The sequence below is a fragment of the Zeugodacus cucurbitae genome, chromosome 4 (assembly GCF_028554725.1).
Source record: "Zeugodacus cucurbitae isolate PBARC_wt_2022May chromosome 4, idZeuCucr1.2, whole genome shotgun sequence".
In the NCBI taxonomy this organism is placed as follows: domain Eukaryota; kingdom Metazoa; phylum Arthropoda; class Insecta; order Diptera; family Tephritidae; genus Zeugodacus; species Zeugodacus cucurbitae.
In genome coordinates this window covers 44,281,580-44,297,714 of record NC_071669.1, presented here as the reverse complement: position 1 = coordinate 44,297,714, position 16,135 = coordinate 44,281,580, and the positions used below count along the sequence as shown (strand labels likewise).

The following is a 16,135-nucleotide window of genomic DNA, read 5'->3' as shown; positions in this document are numbered from 1 at the left end:
CGTCTTCAAAGTTCTGGTATATGGGAAGTAGGCGTGATTGTGAACCGATTTGGCCTATTTTTACAAGATACATTGGGATGCAAGGTAAATAGTACAACCCAATTTCATTGAAATTGGTCGAGTAGTTTCGGAGATATGGTTTTTGACCCAAAAGTGGGCGGAACCACGCCCATTTCAAATATTGTATACCAATTTGAGTGCAGTCTTTCTGTACCTTCTTTACATTGAAATTTAAGATTTCTGGTGTTTTTCCATACTGAATTAAAACATTTCTAAAAGTTTTCAATATAACCTTTGTATGGGAGATAGACGTGGTTATAATCCGATATCCTCCATTGTTAGACTGTAGGAAGCTCAAAGAAACAACTCTAGAGAGTTTGGTTGATATAAGTTTGGTAGTTTACGTTATGTGTATAAAAAACTGAGTAGGGGTGGGGCCACGCCCACTTTCTTAAACAAATTACGTGGCACGGTCCGATTATCCATTGCCCATCTTCGAAAGCAATGGTCACAAGAAATACGTGTGCCAAGTTTCATTAAGATATCCTAATTTTTACTCAAGTTACAGCTTGCACAGACGGACGGACGGACAGACAGACATTCGGATTTGAACTCCACTCTTCACCCTGATCTCTTTGGTATATATAACCCTATATCTAACTCGTTTAGTTTTGGGTATTACAAACAACCGTTATGTGAACAAAACTATAATACTCTCTTTAGCAACTTTGTTGCGAGAGTATAACAACACACACACGCACATTTATAGTTCCAAAAACAAAAAAGGAATGTGGAAACCTAAAAACACTGATTTACAGTTGAACAACCGAATTCAGGCCAATTGACTTGCATTCAAGTTTAATTAACAACAGACACACCCACAAGCGCACAAAAGGTTGGACTCACTAAAAGCGGAGCAGCAAATAATTGCATCTGTGCGCGGGCATTGGAGTGGAAAACCGCATAAAGCACCGTTTTGTTTGACTACATGGCTGGCGTTTAACAGCACACTCACACAACACCCAAGCACAAAAGTGTGCAAAGAAAGCAAAGCTCTGCGGGCACGCATGTAAATAGGGGCTTTTGCATGTAAATTCGTTTGGTTTGTGCTTATTTTCTCTCTGTGTGTCGTTTTTAATGCAAAGTGGCTGTTGCCAACGAGCAATGGAGACATGTGAGTGTATTGTGTGGCTAACGCTACAAACCCCCACATTTACATGGCATGTATATATGTAAATGAATTTGATTTACTTATTCACCTGTATTTTACAAAAACCAACAAAAAGTTAAATTCTATAAAATTTGTTAAAAAATAGTTTCACTGCAACTTTTTGGCTTGTACCGAAGCGCTTAAGCTGCATGTGCAGTTTATTGTTCAGAAGAAGTAGCTTTCAATTAGCATGAGTTTGCGACGTGCGAAATTGTATGTATGTATGTTGACTAATGTGTGAGTTATCTAATGCAATTGATTAAGCCAAAATTGGTTTAATTGAAATTCTCAACTATTTTGAATTTATATTTGATGAAAAAAAATATTTTCCACTTTTTACACAAGAGCTAATTGATCAATTAATCGACCTCTGCTTGATTAAAACGCTGATTAAGATCGATTTACCATACAAAATAATAAAAATCTTCATTAATTTTTAATTGAATTTTAATTGACTTGAAAATGAAATGCAACTCTGCGACAAAGACCATATTTGTAATTATATGTATATACGTTCATTGTAAGCGATTGGCTGTATTTTTTGATAAAAAAAGGTACGGTAGATGTCGCTGCTAAAAATATTAATCAGCTGATGAAACTTACCAACTTCTTTTGAAAAGCAAAAACAAAAATGTATCACAGCTGATCGGTTATCGAGTAGCCGGCAGTGTGAAGGATAAAAACTGATTTCTCAATCAAAATTTTAATTGATTAATTAATTTGGCTGTGTGAAAAGGTTATTAGGACGTATAACTGGCCCGAAAGATTAGCTATTTTCTACTTCACGGTTTTTTTCGCGTTTCGCAAGTATTTTAATATTAAAAAGGATTCATTCTTTTCTCGTTAATAATTTTGAATTAAAAATTTTTCCATTCAAAGATAGCTACTAAATACTTAAAATGTAATAAAGAGCGTGTTCATTAGTCCAACACTTCCATGTTCTGAGAATAGTTTGTCGAGTAAGTGAATATGAGAATGAAAAAAGCAACTTAAAAGGCACTCGATTCCTCGTAAAAGAGAAGAAATCTTTAGTTGGAAAAGCCTTGTTGATAGCCAAATACATTTACATTGCTTTTCAAAGCAAACGCTTTCAGCATTTTTTAGAGGCGAGTTTTTGGAAATAAAAACTGTTTTATCAACTCATTGCAGAATACTACTGAAGTCGACCAAATGGCCACTCAGATATTTTTCTTAATATCTGGTTCTTCTCTTGGTAACTTCTTCGAAATTGGGAAGGATGCCTTCACAAGAAAGGGGGACTTATGGCATATTATTCAGAACTTCGACTAGCAAGAATATCATTACAACATATCGAATAAAATTGGCAGCAGTTTTCAGCTGATGATGAGCTCAGACTTCATTTCTTCAAATCTGTATCCTTTAGGAAAAATAAAACATTATTATTTATTCGCTGCTTAAAAATGGCTTCAACAAGAGAAAATATTATATTGTAAATATAGACATCTTGTAAGAATTCCACTTAGATAGTGAACAGAGCCCACTCAAGTGGATAACTTTCAGCAAAAACTGTACTCCATTCAAACATTCGATTACTAGTCTCATCAGTTTCATGGCTTTTTACTGATCTTTTCCACTAAACTCTTGACAGCAACACATGAATGGCATCAGTAGTTTCACATTTGTACAAGAAATTTCCGAAGAACTCCTCTGAGGCTACATTAATCTTCTGCTTATTGCATTCACTTGCGGCTACTTTGTAAAGTCAATTCCATTTATATTTGAACGGACTCAGAGACCAAAACTCGGAGCAACCAAATTACTTTCGCTTCCCCAAAGCTTACGACTTCTTGGAAATAAAACAAATTTTCAATGTGCTTTTGTGTATAGATTTGTGTGTGTGTCGACTGCGAGCCCACTTGTATATTTTTCTTTGGAAACTTTATCTATTTCGAATCGCCGGCGCACATGCGAGGCACTTCATCCAACGCTCACTAAATAATTTCGCAATTTGATCGATTTAGTATTGCCAAAGTTCATTGTTTTATTGTTGCTGTTGTTGCTTGTTTGTTTTTTTGTTTTTTTTTTTGTTACTGCTGTTCGACATGTAAAATTCCAGCAGCGCTGTTGCGCCATGTTGTTCTTGGCTGTTTTGTTTTCACAGCCTCCTTGTTTTCTTTGTGTCGCTTTTGACATTCAAATTTATGCAACATTGACAATATTGCCAAAGTTTCTCGCCCACGCATACACTCAGAACACACACACTCGCACTCTCACTGGCACACGAAAATAAACATCAGCGTCAATTATTCGACATCTTGGTCGGCTGTTTGACTGTCTTTTGTTGCTATTGTGTGCCTCAATAAAAGTTTGAATGCATAAAAGACTGACAGACAGTGCCGAGGCAGAAGCGACGTGGCGTATGAGTAACTTTCTCAAGAACATGCAGTGATGCCTTGGTTTGAGCACTTTTTTTTAGAGAGTTTTCACTTTTTTACGAGCACCTCAGGTGCGGTTCCTATGGATTTGGCGTTTCTTTGGAAATGTTTCGACAAATTGTGTAGGCGTGTGGGTTATTTAAATATTCATTGGACATATACATAATATACATAACCATAACTACTTATATACAGATAAGTTTTTATGTTTTTTATTGAAATTGTAAATGTTGAAAGAATTTATGAAAATTGAGTCTCAAATGGAGAGTTGTGTTGGAGATGATAAAAATATATTGTGGAAACTCAAGAGTTCTGAATTCTGTATATGCGGCCGAGGAGAAAATATGGTATGAATAATTTTTATTTATTTAATTTCAGAAATATTATTGAAATCATATATACATAATAAAGAATAAAATGTGACCGGAAGGCCGAAGAAGGTCTTCATCTTCGGTATAAGATGTCTAAAGGGAAGGTATGGATCAATTTTTATCACTCTGATACAGTTTTTCCTCAAATCCCATTGCCCCATATTTGCTTATTCTATGGTATTGCCTTCGTAACTCGAGTAGACCCTAATATTTACCGACAAAGAACTGTCATACATGCGGCTCACTCAGCAAACAATGAATTCTAGTGATGAATTGTATCACAAAATATTTTAAGAGTAGCGTTGTCGCGTGTTTCAAATTTATTAAGTATCTTCATGGGTACGATAAAGACTAAAAAAAGAGTGCCTGGAGTCCCTACGCGCGGATGAAGTTATACTTCTTAGTGATATTCCAAGAAATGTATATCATTTTGTATGAAAGAAAAGTAGCGAGAGACACTTAAAGAAATAATTGATACCCTGATTGAACGGGGGGTTAATTCCTTTCTCATTCTTGAGAAAATGCAAATTGACGACGTTGACGCTTTTTTCAATAGATGTGACGCCAAATATTTCGGAGAACGCATAAAATTTAAAGCCGGTTTGAGGGAGTGGCGAACAAGAAAGGTAAGATGATTCCTTTATTTTTAAATTATCAATTCTGTTGGATGGATGGAGGATGGAGTCATATGTAGAAGTTCACGTAAGTGAGGAAAGTTTCTGACTGCCATTCACTTGGGAGTGGCCAGGAACGATTCTTTTACATGTGGCTCAAGCAGCTCACAACTTCCGGTCTTAGACCAAGTATCCTCTGGGTAGCCAACAGACATCCGTCTGGAAGCGAGCTAAAGTGAGAAGGCGAATCCCGCTTATGCGGTTGTGCGTAGGGCTTGGGACCCACCACATAAAAATGAATAACCAGTGAATAAGAAACACAGGCCTCGGATGAGAAACCCCCCTTTTGATGACGACCACGGCAAACGTATAAAGGACTATGATTTAAGGGCATGCACCTGGAATGTCCGGACCCTTAATTGGGAAGGTGCCTCTGCCCAGCTGGTTGATGTCCTCGTAAGAGTAAAGGCTGACATCACCGCAATCCAAGAAATGCGATGGACGGGACAAGGACGGAAGAAGGTGGGTCCTTGTGACATCTACTACAGCGGCCATATAAAGGAGCGCAAATTCGGTGTGGGATTCGTGGTGGGAGAGAGACTCCGTCGTCGAGTCCTGGCATTCACTCCGGTGGATGAACGTCTTGCCACAATCCGCATCAAAGCGAGGTTCTTCAACATATCGCTGATTTGCGCCCACGCCCCGACGGAAGAGAAGGACGATGTGACCAAAGATACCTTCTATGAGCGCCTAGAACGTACCTATGAGCGCTGCCCCCGCCACGATGTCAAAATCGTGCTTGGCGATTTCAACGCTAGGGTGGGTAAAGAAGGTGTCTTTGGCACAACAGTCGGAAAATTCAGCCTCCATGACGAAACATCACCAAACGGTCTGAGGCTGATCGACTTCGCCGGGGCCCGAAATATGGTCATCTGTAGCACTAGATTCCAGCATAAGAAAATCCATCAAGCTACTTGGCTGTCCCCGGATCGAATCACTCGCAACCAGATCGATCATGTTGTGATAGATGGACGACATGTCTCCAGTGTTTTTGATGTGCGTACGCTTCGTGGTCCCAACATCGACTCGGACCACTATCTTGTAGCAGCTAAGATACGCACCCGCCTCTGTGTAGAAAAGCGCACACGTCAACAAACACAAGGAAGGTTCGACATCGAGAAGCTGCAATCACAACCGACAGCCGAACGATTTTCTACTCGACTTGCACTCCTGCTCTCTGAGAGCACTCATCAGCATCTCGGTATAAGGGAGCTGTGGGACGGCATATCAAACTCCTTACGTACAGCTGCAACCGAAACCATTGGCTTTCGGAAAAGCCAAAAAAACAGCTGGTATGATGAGGACTGTCGTCTCGCAGTGGAGAGAAAACAGACTGCCTACCTCGCAATGTTGCGATCGACCGCAACACGAGCGGGATGGGAAAGATACCGAGAGCTGAAGAGGGAAGCGAGACGCATTTGCAGAAAAAGAAAGAAAGAGGCAGAAATGCGTGAGTATGAAGAGCTTGACAAGCTGGCCGACAGGGGTAATGCTCGAAAATTTTACGAAAAGATCCGGCGACTAACTGAAGGTTTCAAGACCGGAGCACACTCCTGTAGGACCCCCAGCGGTGATCTAGTGGTTGATGACCAGAGTATACTGTGTTTGTGGAGGGAACACTTCTCCAGCCTGCTGAATGGCAGTGAAAGTACAACACCAGGAGATGGCGAACCCGATTCCCCAATCGACGACGATGGAACAGATGTTCCATTGCCCGACCGTGAAGAAATTAGAATAGCAATTACCCGCTTGAAGAACAACAAGGCGGCGGGGGCCGATGGATTGCCGGCCGAGCTATTCAAATACGGCGGCGAAGAGCTGATAAGGTGCATGCATCAGCTTCTTTGCGAAATATGGTCGGAAGAAAGCATGCCCGACGATTGGAATCTCAGTGTACTCTGCCCAATCCACAAAAAGGGAGACCCCACAATCTGCGCCAACTATCGTGGGATAAGCCTCCTTAACATCGCTTATAAGGTTTTATCGAGCGTACTGTGTGAAAGACTAAAGCCCACCGTCAACAAACTGATTGGACCTTATCAGTGTGGCTTTAGACCTGGAAAATCAACAACTGACCAGATATTCACCATGCGCCAAATCTTGGAGAAGACCCGTGAAAAAAGGATCGACACACACCATCTATTTGTCGACTTTAAAGCTGCTTTCGACAGCACGAAAAGGAGCTGCCTTTATGCCGCGATGTCTGAATTTGGTATCCCCGCAAAACTAATACGGCTGTGTAAGTTGACGTTGAGCAACACCAAAAGCTCCGTCAGGATCGGGAAGAACCTCTCCGAGCCGTTCGATACCAAACGAGGTTTCAGACAAGGTGACTCGCTATCGTGCGACTTCTTTAACTTGATGCTGGAGAAAATTATAAGAGCTGCAGAGCTAAATAGAGAAGGTACAATCTTCTACAAGAGTGTACAGCTCCTGGCGTACGCCGATGATATTGATATCATCGGAAACAACACCCGCGCCGTTAGTTCTGCTTTTTCCCGCCTGGATAAGGAAGCGAAGCGAATGGGTCTGGTGGTGAACGAGGACAAGACGAAATATCTCCTGTCATCAAACAAACAGTCAGCGCATTCGCGTCTTGGCTCCCACGTCACTGTTGACAGTCATAACTTTGAAGTTGTAGATAATTTCGTATACCTAGGAACCAACATTAACACCGATAATAATGTCAGCCTTGAAATCCAACGCAGAATCACTCTTGCCAACAGGTGCTACTATGGACTGAGTAGGCAATTGAAAAGTAAAGTCCTCTCTCGACGAACAAAAACTAAACTCTACAAGTCCCTCATCATTCCCGTCCTACTTTATGGTGCAGAAGCGTGGACGGTGTCAACATCCGATGAGACGGCACTAGGAGTTTTCGAGAGAAAGGTTTTGCGGAAGATTTACGGTCCCTTAAACATTGGCAACGGCGAATACCGCAGAAGATGGAATGATGAGCTGTATGTGTTGTTCGACGACATAGACATAGTCCAGCGAATAAAAAGACAGCGGCTACGCTGGCTGGGTCATGTTGTTCGAATGGATGAAAGTGCCCCAGCTCTGAAAGTTTTCGATGCAGTACCCGCTGGTGGAAGCCGAGGAAGAGGGAGACCTCCACTCCGGTGGAAGGACCAGGTGGAGAAGGACCTGTCTTCACTTGGTATTACCAATTGGCGCCAAACCGCCAAAAGGAGAGATGCGTGGCGCACTGTTGTGGACTCGGCTATAACCGCGTAAGCGGTTTCTACGCCAGTTAAGAAGAAGAAGAATTCTGTTTATAGAGCTGTGCACAACACAAGTAATCGCCCAAGAAAAAACTTTAATTTTGCTCTAAAAGCCAAATTTTAAGTAATTTTAATTTGAAAGTTAGTGTGTGGATTCTGTTTTTAAGGGTATTCCATTTATTTGTGACCAAGAGACACAAACTGCAAACACCGAAGTCTTAGATTGACTGAAAAAAATATCCAGTGATTTGTCTTCCGTCAAATCGGGAGAATGTAGTATGCTATCTTGTTCGCCTCAAACGAAGAATTTCAATCTACGCGAGCTTTTAAAAACATCAGTAAAGGGACAACTTGCTTTAAGTTGTCAAGAAAAGCATGGCTACTTGGACAGTAGAAACCAAAAAAATTTAACACATTGCATCGTTGACAACTATATTGGTTTAGGACGCAAAATGCAATACTCAGATATGAGGGAATGGGCGAATGAAATTGTTGCGGTATTTCCTAAAGAAAAGAGGGTAAGGTAATTGCACGAATTCGATTACAACTACTAAAAACTTACAACAATTTTTTGTTACTCTTATATATTAGGAATTTTACTTTTTGGAAAGAAAAATGGGAAAAAAGAATCCGAGTGGTAAATTCTGTTACCCAGGAAGCTTATGAAGATGTTTTTGACGGTGTGCAATACTTTTTACTCCTACTTTATAAAATAATTTGTAGTTTTAACAATATTTAATTTAACTTCTTGCACTGCAGATAACGTTTTGGAAAAAAAGTGTTGGTTGGCACATAACTGCACACCTTGGGAAAAAGTTAAAAAGTTTTGGTTAGATACATGTACGTTTAGAAATAAATGTAAGGGATCTCTATCGGATTTGCTAGCAGACTGGCCGTGCTACAATGATTTTAACGGTTACGAATTGGTAAGAAAAAAGCACAAAGTATTTATTTTCAAATTAAACATTATTCAATTATAACAGGTTGATATTAATTTTAATGACATGCATCCAGATATTGGAAACGAGCTGTTCTTAAAACTTGACAAGTTTTATAAAGTAATCCTTCCTGTCTTAAATGCGGAAGTAAAAGACCAAGCCAGCCGACAGTTACTACTTTCGAAACTCCTTTACAAAGATTTATCAAATGGTAAAAAAACATGAAAAACAATATTAAAATATTTATATATTGAATTAATTTATAATTTCAGATTCTAAATATTTCATTGTGTTGTTACTGCTCCATGCGGTTCTTCAACCACAGCGTCGGAGTAAAACCCACAAACCAACGATTGGTGACGCTCAATCAGAGTTTATAATACTAGCAACTACACCAAATGATATATTACCAAAGATTTCGTCCAAAATTGAGCAATACGCGATTGAAAAACAGCATTTGCAGCCTCACATCATTGCAGTAGGTGAGGACTATACAAGTATATCAGAATTCTTTATATTTTGCGACGGGCGTAAGTGGAAGTGCCCCACTTTAATGAAATGCGTCGACCGTATTATTATGTTAAGTTATGTATTCCAAATTGAATATTCCCATAATAGCAAGCAAGTTTGGCTATTTTTAGAACAATACTTTTTTGGGCTTAAGTCTGAAGATTTTCCTTCAGTTTCAAATTTACTCAGCAAGTTAGATAACTAATTTTTTATTTTCTTTCTTTTCTTTTTAATTGTTAAAAATGTCCAAATTTGCTTGCTATTTATGTCACAAACCCCACTTAACTTCATGTTTACTTATAAATCATTTAAAGGAAGATCATGGGCTTCAGTCCATAGCAAAATATGTTTGCAAAGAGGAAAATTGCAATCAAATATTTCACAATCTGTATAGGTTGCGAAAGCACTTAGAAAAGCATAAAACTGTGAGTTTATCCTCGGTAAATAATGATTTAGGTCAATCTTTAGTTTCTCAAGAGCCACTTACACAATTACAGTATCGTGATGAGTATCCACTTCCATCTGTTATTTTCCGAGGAAAAACTTTCAAAATTGGACACATTGTTTCAGTTACTAAAGACAGTTTTCTTATTTACGAAATATGCGATTTCTTAATAAGCGAAAATAATATTAGTATTGTAGTAAAAAGTCTTAGTTGTCTAAATTTTACTGAGAGATTTCAATCATATTTGGTTGGCAGTGAAAAACATAATTACACTCTCATCAAATTTAATTCTTTAGATGGTCCGCCAATAGATTTTTATGTTTTAAATAATGGTCTTAAAGTTATAAGAGCCAAAAAATATTGGTAAAAATACCTTTCATTTTCTATTAGAGTTATAAGAATTACAAGTTTTTCAATTATTTATGTTATAAAAATTACCAGGAAGTATGTAAAGTCAATTTTAATTATATATACATAAGTATTTAAACTAGTTATAGTTATGCTAATGCTGAATTAAAAAATAAAAAAAGTTATTAAAAAACTCGTGTTATATTTATTTTCAGAAAGTATTAATTTCAATTTAGGGGAAAATAACATCAAATTGATAAGATCATCGGCTTGTTAAAATTAAGATGATGTTCCAATAATAATTAAGGCTTCCCATCTTATTTATGTTAAGGAGAGTTTCTGCTTAGTTTTACGGGTTATCTACTTGATTTTATTAAGAAGCGTTTCCTCTTAATTCTAAGGGTCACCTTCTTAATAATATTGAAAAGGTTTTCACCTTAGTTTTATAGGTTATCTATTACATTTCACTGAAAAGGATTTCATCTAAATTCTAAGCGTCATCTCCTAAATTATATGGAGAAGGTTTTCACCTTAGTTTAACGTTTTATCTTCACATTTTTATTAAGAAGTGATATCCAGTAATAATAAGATGGGCATCTTATTGGAGAGAAATTGAAGAGGAATCTTCTAAACTTTGTTCTAATTTACAGGGCATTTTAAATGGCCATTTCGCTCTGTGCATGCGAATATGTTCATATTTCAATCATACATATGCGTACACATTTTTCCGAAGTCGTATAACTTCAAAAAAAATTTAATTTTATTGAAATAAAAAGAACCATACGCATAATGTTCGCAAATTTGTTCACATGCATATGTGTGTAAATATGTGCACTTGTAGTACATTTCTTGTAAAATCTTCGTTGCCACGGACAACGAATGAGCGCAAATAGTATTGTTTTTGTCACAGACTTGTAATCAGTGTCGCGTTTTCGCTGGCAAAGAGGTCTATGTCCCCAACTCATATTATTATGGATTGTTTTATGTCTTGATTCTTACTAAAATCAATTGTAGTACATTAATATTTGGCATCATATATTAGTAGAATATTTAAATACATATAATTATTTATATTTGCTAATTGTAAGTCAATACTATCCAATACAAATGTAAGTTTGTCTGTTTGTTCAATGGCATATAAACATGTACATATGTATGTTTATGCATAATGTTGCTGTTGCGCAACAATTATCGCAACTGTTCCGAACTCGTATAAGAAGTATAACTTAAAAAACTTCGTTTTAATAACACAACCTCACAAAAAATGTGTTATGATCTGGGGATCTTACATTGTGTGCAATATGTCGCAATGGGTCGCAGAATCCGAATCCGAGGTCCATTTAACTCCATCAGAACAGGGTTTTGAGATAACCCCAGAAAATCAATATGACGGACAGCGATTTTAAAAATTGATCGGATTCGCTTGAATTTCATAACTCGGGTGGTTTCGGGGTCGCTAATAACTTATTAGGTCTACAACTTTGCTTCCGCCGTTTTCCAATAGATGTCTCTAGGGTCAAGCATTGGTCCATTAAATCGTTTTATATCGATCTTGGACATTTGTGTCAACATTAACCCAACAAAATATTTGTAGAGAACTGTTTGTATCCCAAACTTATTCTCAACTGAAAATGTCACTTTTTGAGCCGAATTCTCGACATTTGCAGGAAATTTTGCTTTTCTTTTTTTAATTCCAAGAAAAGTGCGGCTGAGGCTCATCGACTTCTTTCGGATACGTACGGTGAGGTTGTCCTAAGTGAAAGAACATGTCGCGAATGGTTTCAACGTTTTAAGATTGGTGATTATGAAGCCAAGGTCATGCACAGCATTTGGTTTGAGCCGAACACTAAAAGAAAAACGACCACAGTACGAGGAAAGACGCGATAAACTCATTCTCCAGCATGACAATGCTCGACCTCACGTCGCAAAAAAATATTTGGAGACGCTGAAATGGGAGATCTTACCCCACCCGCCGTATTCTCCAGACGTTGCTCCATCTGACTACCACTTGTTCCGATCGATGGTACACGGTCTAGCTAACGAACACTTCAGTTGTTATGAAGAAGTCAAAAATTTGGATTGATACTTGGATCGACTCGAAAGATGAGGAGTTCTTTCGTCACGGAATACGCATGCTGTCAGAAAGATGGTCAAAAGTAGTAGCTAGCAATGGCCAATATTTTGAAAAACATTTTTGTAACCGTTTTATATAATAAAGCCTTAAATTTACAAAAAAACGACGGAAGCAATAGTAGACCTAATATTTTAACTTTTTGTAGGTTTGCCACTTGTTTTCAACTTTTTATTCAAGGAAATTTGATAAAATAAATGAACTATTGCGAAATGGCTATCGCACTGAAGAATTTCTATAAAGGTTGTAATTAATAACAATTTGGAAATGGTTGCCATTTCTTTGAAAAAGTATATTCCATTGACCAAATTAAGAAATTATTACAAAATGCGTAGCAAATCGTATCGGTTTAAAGAATTCAATGAGCTGATATTAGAATATTTTAGTAGTGCCTCATGTTTCAAACTTGTTGAAGCACCATACAGTAGAGTTTCAATTAATATTGTTATTGATAATAATTTAGAGCAGGGTTGCCACTTGTTAAAGATTTCTATGGAAATATATTAGACGAAATTTACTAAATAAAGAAATTTTTGCAAACTGCATATCCAATTGTAGCGGTTCGAGAAAGCTAGAGTAATATTAAATTTAGTAGTGTTGCCACATATTTCAAATATGAAATATACAATGAAATTGATATTATAAATGAATGATTGCAAAATTTGCGTCAAACTTTAAAAAATATTTCTGTCGGTGATATTTTTGAGAAAGGTTGCGACCAGTTTCATAACAAACTGAATACTAATTAATAAGTAATTAGTACCATAGATGTATGCAATAAATTAATTAATGAGATAATTTTTTATTAAGAATTAAAACACCTTTTCTCCAATATATAGTAATAATATTATCCTCAATTTAATTCTAAAAATAAATACTTACATATTTAAATAAAATATAATGTAAACTTATTTATTTTTTTGTGTTATGAAAAAAATCTCATAAGTCGAAACTCACCTTTTTCATGAACGTCATTACATTGGTGGGCAGCATTTTGATGGCTTAACTCTGTGCTCGCAATATATTATGAATTTTCAGCGATAATTTATATCTTTTTTCTCACTCACTTCACCTCGCTGCTAATGATGCGGTTTTTCAACCTTCCAACCGTCAAAAAAAATTAAATTTATTACTACTTTGCAGCCAATTTTTTGTTATTTCTGATAACTTCAAGTCTTTTTTATTATTTATACCACACTCAGCGCCATTTTACTGCGCACGAATGCACACATTTTTAATTATTTTAATGGCAAATGCAAATAGTTTGCCTTTGAGTTCAGTTGTGAGTGTGTGTGTGTGCAGTTTGATAACTCAGTTTTGAGAATTAATTTTATTTGAGTGAATTTTGCTCGCTTCTGCATTGAATACACGCCGACAAATGGGGTCACACAGTTTCAGTGTGGCGAGCGGTGCGCTGAATGGTGCCAGTCTAATGACTGGTGTTTACATAAAAGCAACAAAAATGCCATTGGTTTGTGCAACACGTTGCATGAGGTGCCCCTTTTTTTCGCCAGTAAAAGTCGAAAGCGTGTCAGGTAACTGTATTCAAGCTGATATTCGATGCACTGTGTGAAGAAGTATTTTTTTCGATTTTTTGTGATTTGCTTCGCAACAACAAAAATTTTTATTTTTTACAGCTTTGGAATTTTAGTAGCCAACTCTTTCGAGTAATGCTCTGCTGTAGTTTACAGTTAAATAATCGGGTGAAATTGCACGTAGCGCGCAGTATTCGCGCCCGAAAAAATGTAATAACAGTGCTTTTGGCGCACAATGCCACATCCGCTTGGCCGTATTCCGGGCCACAAGCGACAGCAGACAGCGTCGTTGTTGTTGTTTCTGCTCCTTTTGTTGCCGTTTAATGCAGTGCCGTATGAAGTATAAATTTCAACTCTGTTGCATGCGCGCTGTACGTGCAACAGCGTGTAATTTCGCTGGTTTTACAGGTTAGAAGCGCGGTGCACGAACACATGCATGCATTTCGCTTTTACCGTTGCGCCTCATTATTTGCTTTACGGTTATTATCGTTGGTGGCGCGCGTGTTTTATTTGCTTTGCCACGAGTTGTTGGCTTATTTTCGTTGGCGCTTCAACCGAAATTTACATTTGCTGCTTTCTTTAATTTGTATAGCACGCTTTCCGGCGTTCGCTTGGCGTTTTAACAGCGCGTTTCAGCAGTTGTTGTTGTAGTTTACAACCGTGCAACTGGCTTAATGCATTCGTTTACTTAACTACTTCGCTTCCTTGCTGTCTTCCGTTTGCTTTCTTCGCTGCTTTTATTCTCACTTTTATATTCTTTTAAAAGTAATTTTCAGTTGCAGCTTGACTCGCTGTCGTTTCGTGGCATTGTTGTTGTATGCTTTCAGCCCATTTGCATTTGTATGTATTCAGCATTTTTCCGGAATTCTATGTAACGGTGAATTAAAACTTATCAAATGAAATTTCAAGCCCAACGAGATTCTCGTTGAAGTCAAGGTATCTTGTGTTCGATTGAGCCATTTAATAATTTTTCCGCTCCTTATGTCGCATTTGCACCATAAAACTGTAAGAAAGAAAGCAAAAAATAATATTTAGGAGATGTATAGTTAAATAGTTGCTTCGAATTTTTAGTTTTTATGTAAAAATAATTTTCTTATATAATAAATAATATCCAAACTATGGCCGAACAAAGTCGTGAGCACTATTTCTACATAAAAACGTCACCCACGGAGCCTTTCGGATTAACTTCAGAAGTTTGAAAATACTCGCATGCTTGTATTACTATCTTTTACAACTGTCTGTTCTTCTAATTTAATTCAAATTTATGGAAAAAAAATTATTATTATTATTTTCTTTACAACAAATCGATGATTTAAAAAAAAAAATACTTGCTTGTTCTGTCACCTCTTGTCCACAGACTCAGCTTCCTCACTTTGCTTTTTTGAATTCTATTGCATTTCGTAGACCCGTTTGTATATAAGCCTCTCTTACAGCATTAGTGACCCGACTATGGCGGAAGGTCCGTTCTTATTTCGTTGGGTCTCCTTAATTTTGAATTGCCCGGATTTAAATTTGAGTAAGGAACATAAGACGATGAAGAAGATAAAGACAAGATTATACTAGGACAGACATTTATTTCTAACTTTGACCAATTGCATTGAAGTGGAAAATGAATTTGTAACTGCTGCGACCACATGGCGTATACGTAATATAATGCTGGTATTTATTAACGCACACATACAAATATATATGTCAAATTAGCAAATCAATGTGTTTTATCAACGATCTCTTAGACTTTCATGAAATATTAGGTCTACAACTTTGCTTCCACCGTTTTCCAATAGATGTCTTTAGGGTCAAGTTCTGGTCGATTAAATCGATTTTTATACAAAAAAAAGCATTGTAGACCTAATACATTCGATTTTTTTTTTTGCCTGTCAAATTGGATTATACGTTTTTTGTGGCAAAATCGAATAGGTAACCTGTGACTCCACTAATTACGATTTTATATAAAATGTGAATCCGTATTAATATTTAGAAAATTTTCTTTGATTCTAAAAAAAATGTTCAATGGATGTGATTATTTACGTTGTTAATAATAAAGAACAAAAAAATTATTTGGTTCACACCATATTAGGTGGTGAATGAATAATAATTTAGTTAAATGACGATTGATCAATTAGTTGACCTTTGAACAAAAATAGTTTATATATTTAGTGTGACCGCCTGTGACATCTAAAACAGCCTGGACCCATCTGTGTATGCTCCCAACAAGATCTTGGTATAGATCTGGAGCTATTTTGTGCCACGAATATTCCACAAAGCTCCACATTTCATCCATTATTGACCCCACCAATTTGTTGGCAACTAGGCTTCGCTTTAAATGACCCCAGAGACTACGAAATGGATAAAG

At 37.2% G+C, this 16,135-nt stretch overlaps 2 protein-coding genes across 3 annotated transcripts in view; both read right to left on the bottom strand.

Annotated features, from left to right (window-relative positions):
• Nucleotides 1-14,780, bottom strand: part of LOC105221113 (regulating synaptic membrane exocytosis protein 2) — a 124,839-nt gene extending 110,059 nt beyond the window's left edge. For both annotated transcript variants that reach the window (XM_029046175.2, XM_029046176.2), the window contains exon 1: nt 13,205-14,780. In XM_029046175.2, coding sequence (XP_028902008.2) covers nt 13,205-13,240 — 36 coding nt within the window. In that variant the 5' untranslated portion in view covers nt 13,241-14,780. The remainder of the gene's footprint in view (nt 1-13,204) is intronic.
• LOC128919785 (lysosomal aspartic protease-like) overlaps nt 1-16,135 on the bottom strand; it is a 93,394-nt gene that overhangs the window by 7,217 nt on the left and 70,042 nt on the right. The window lies entirely within an intron of this gene.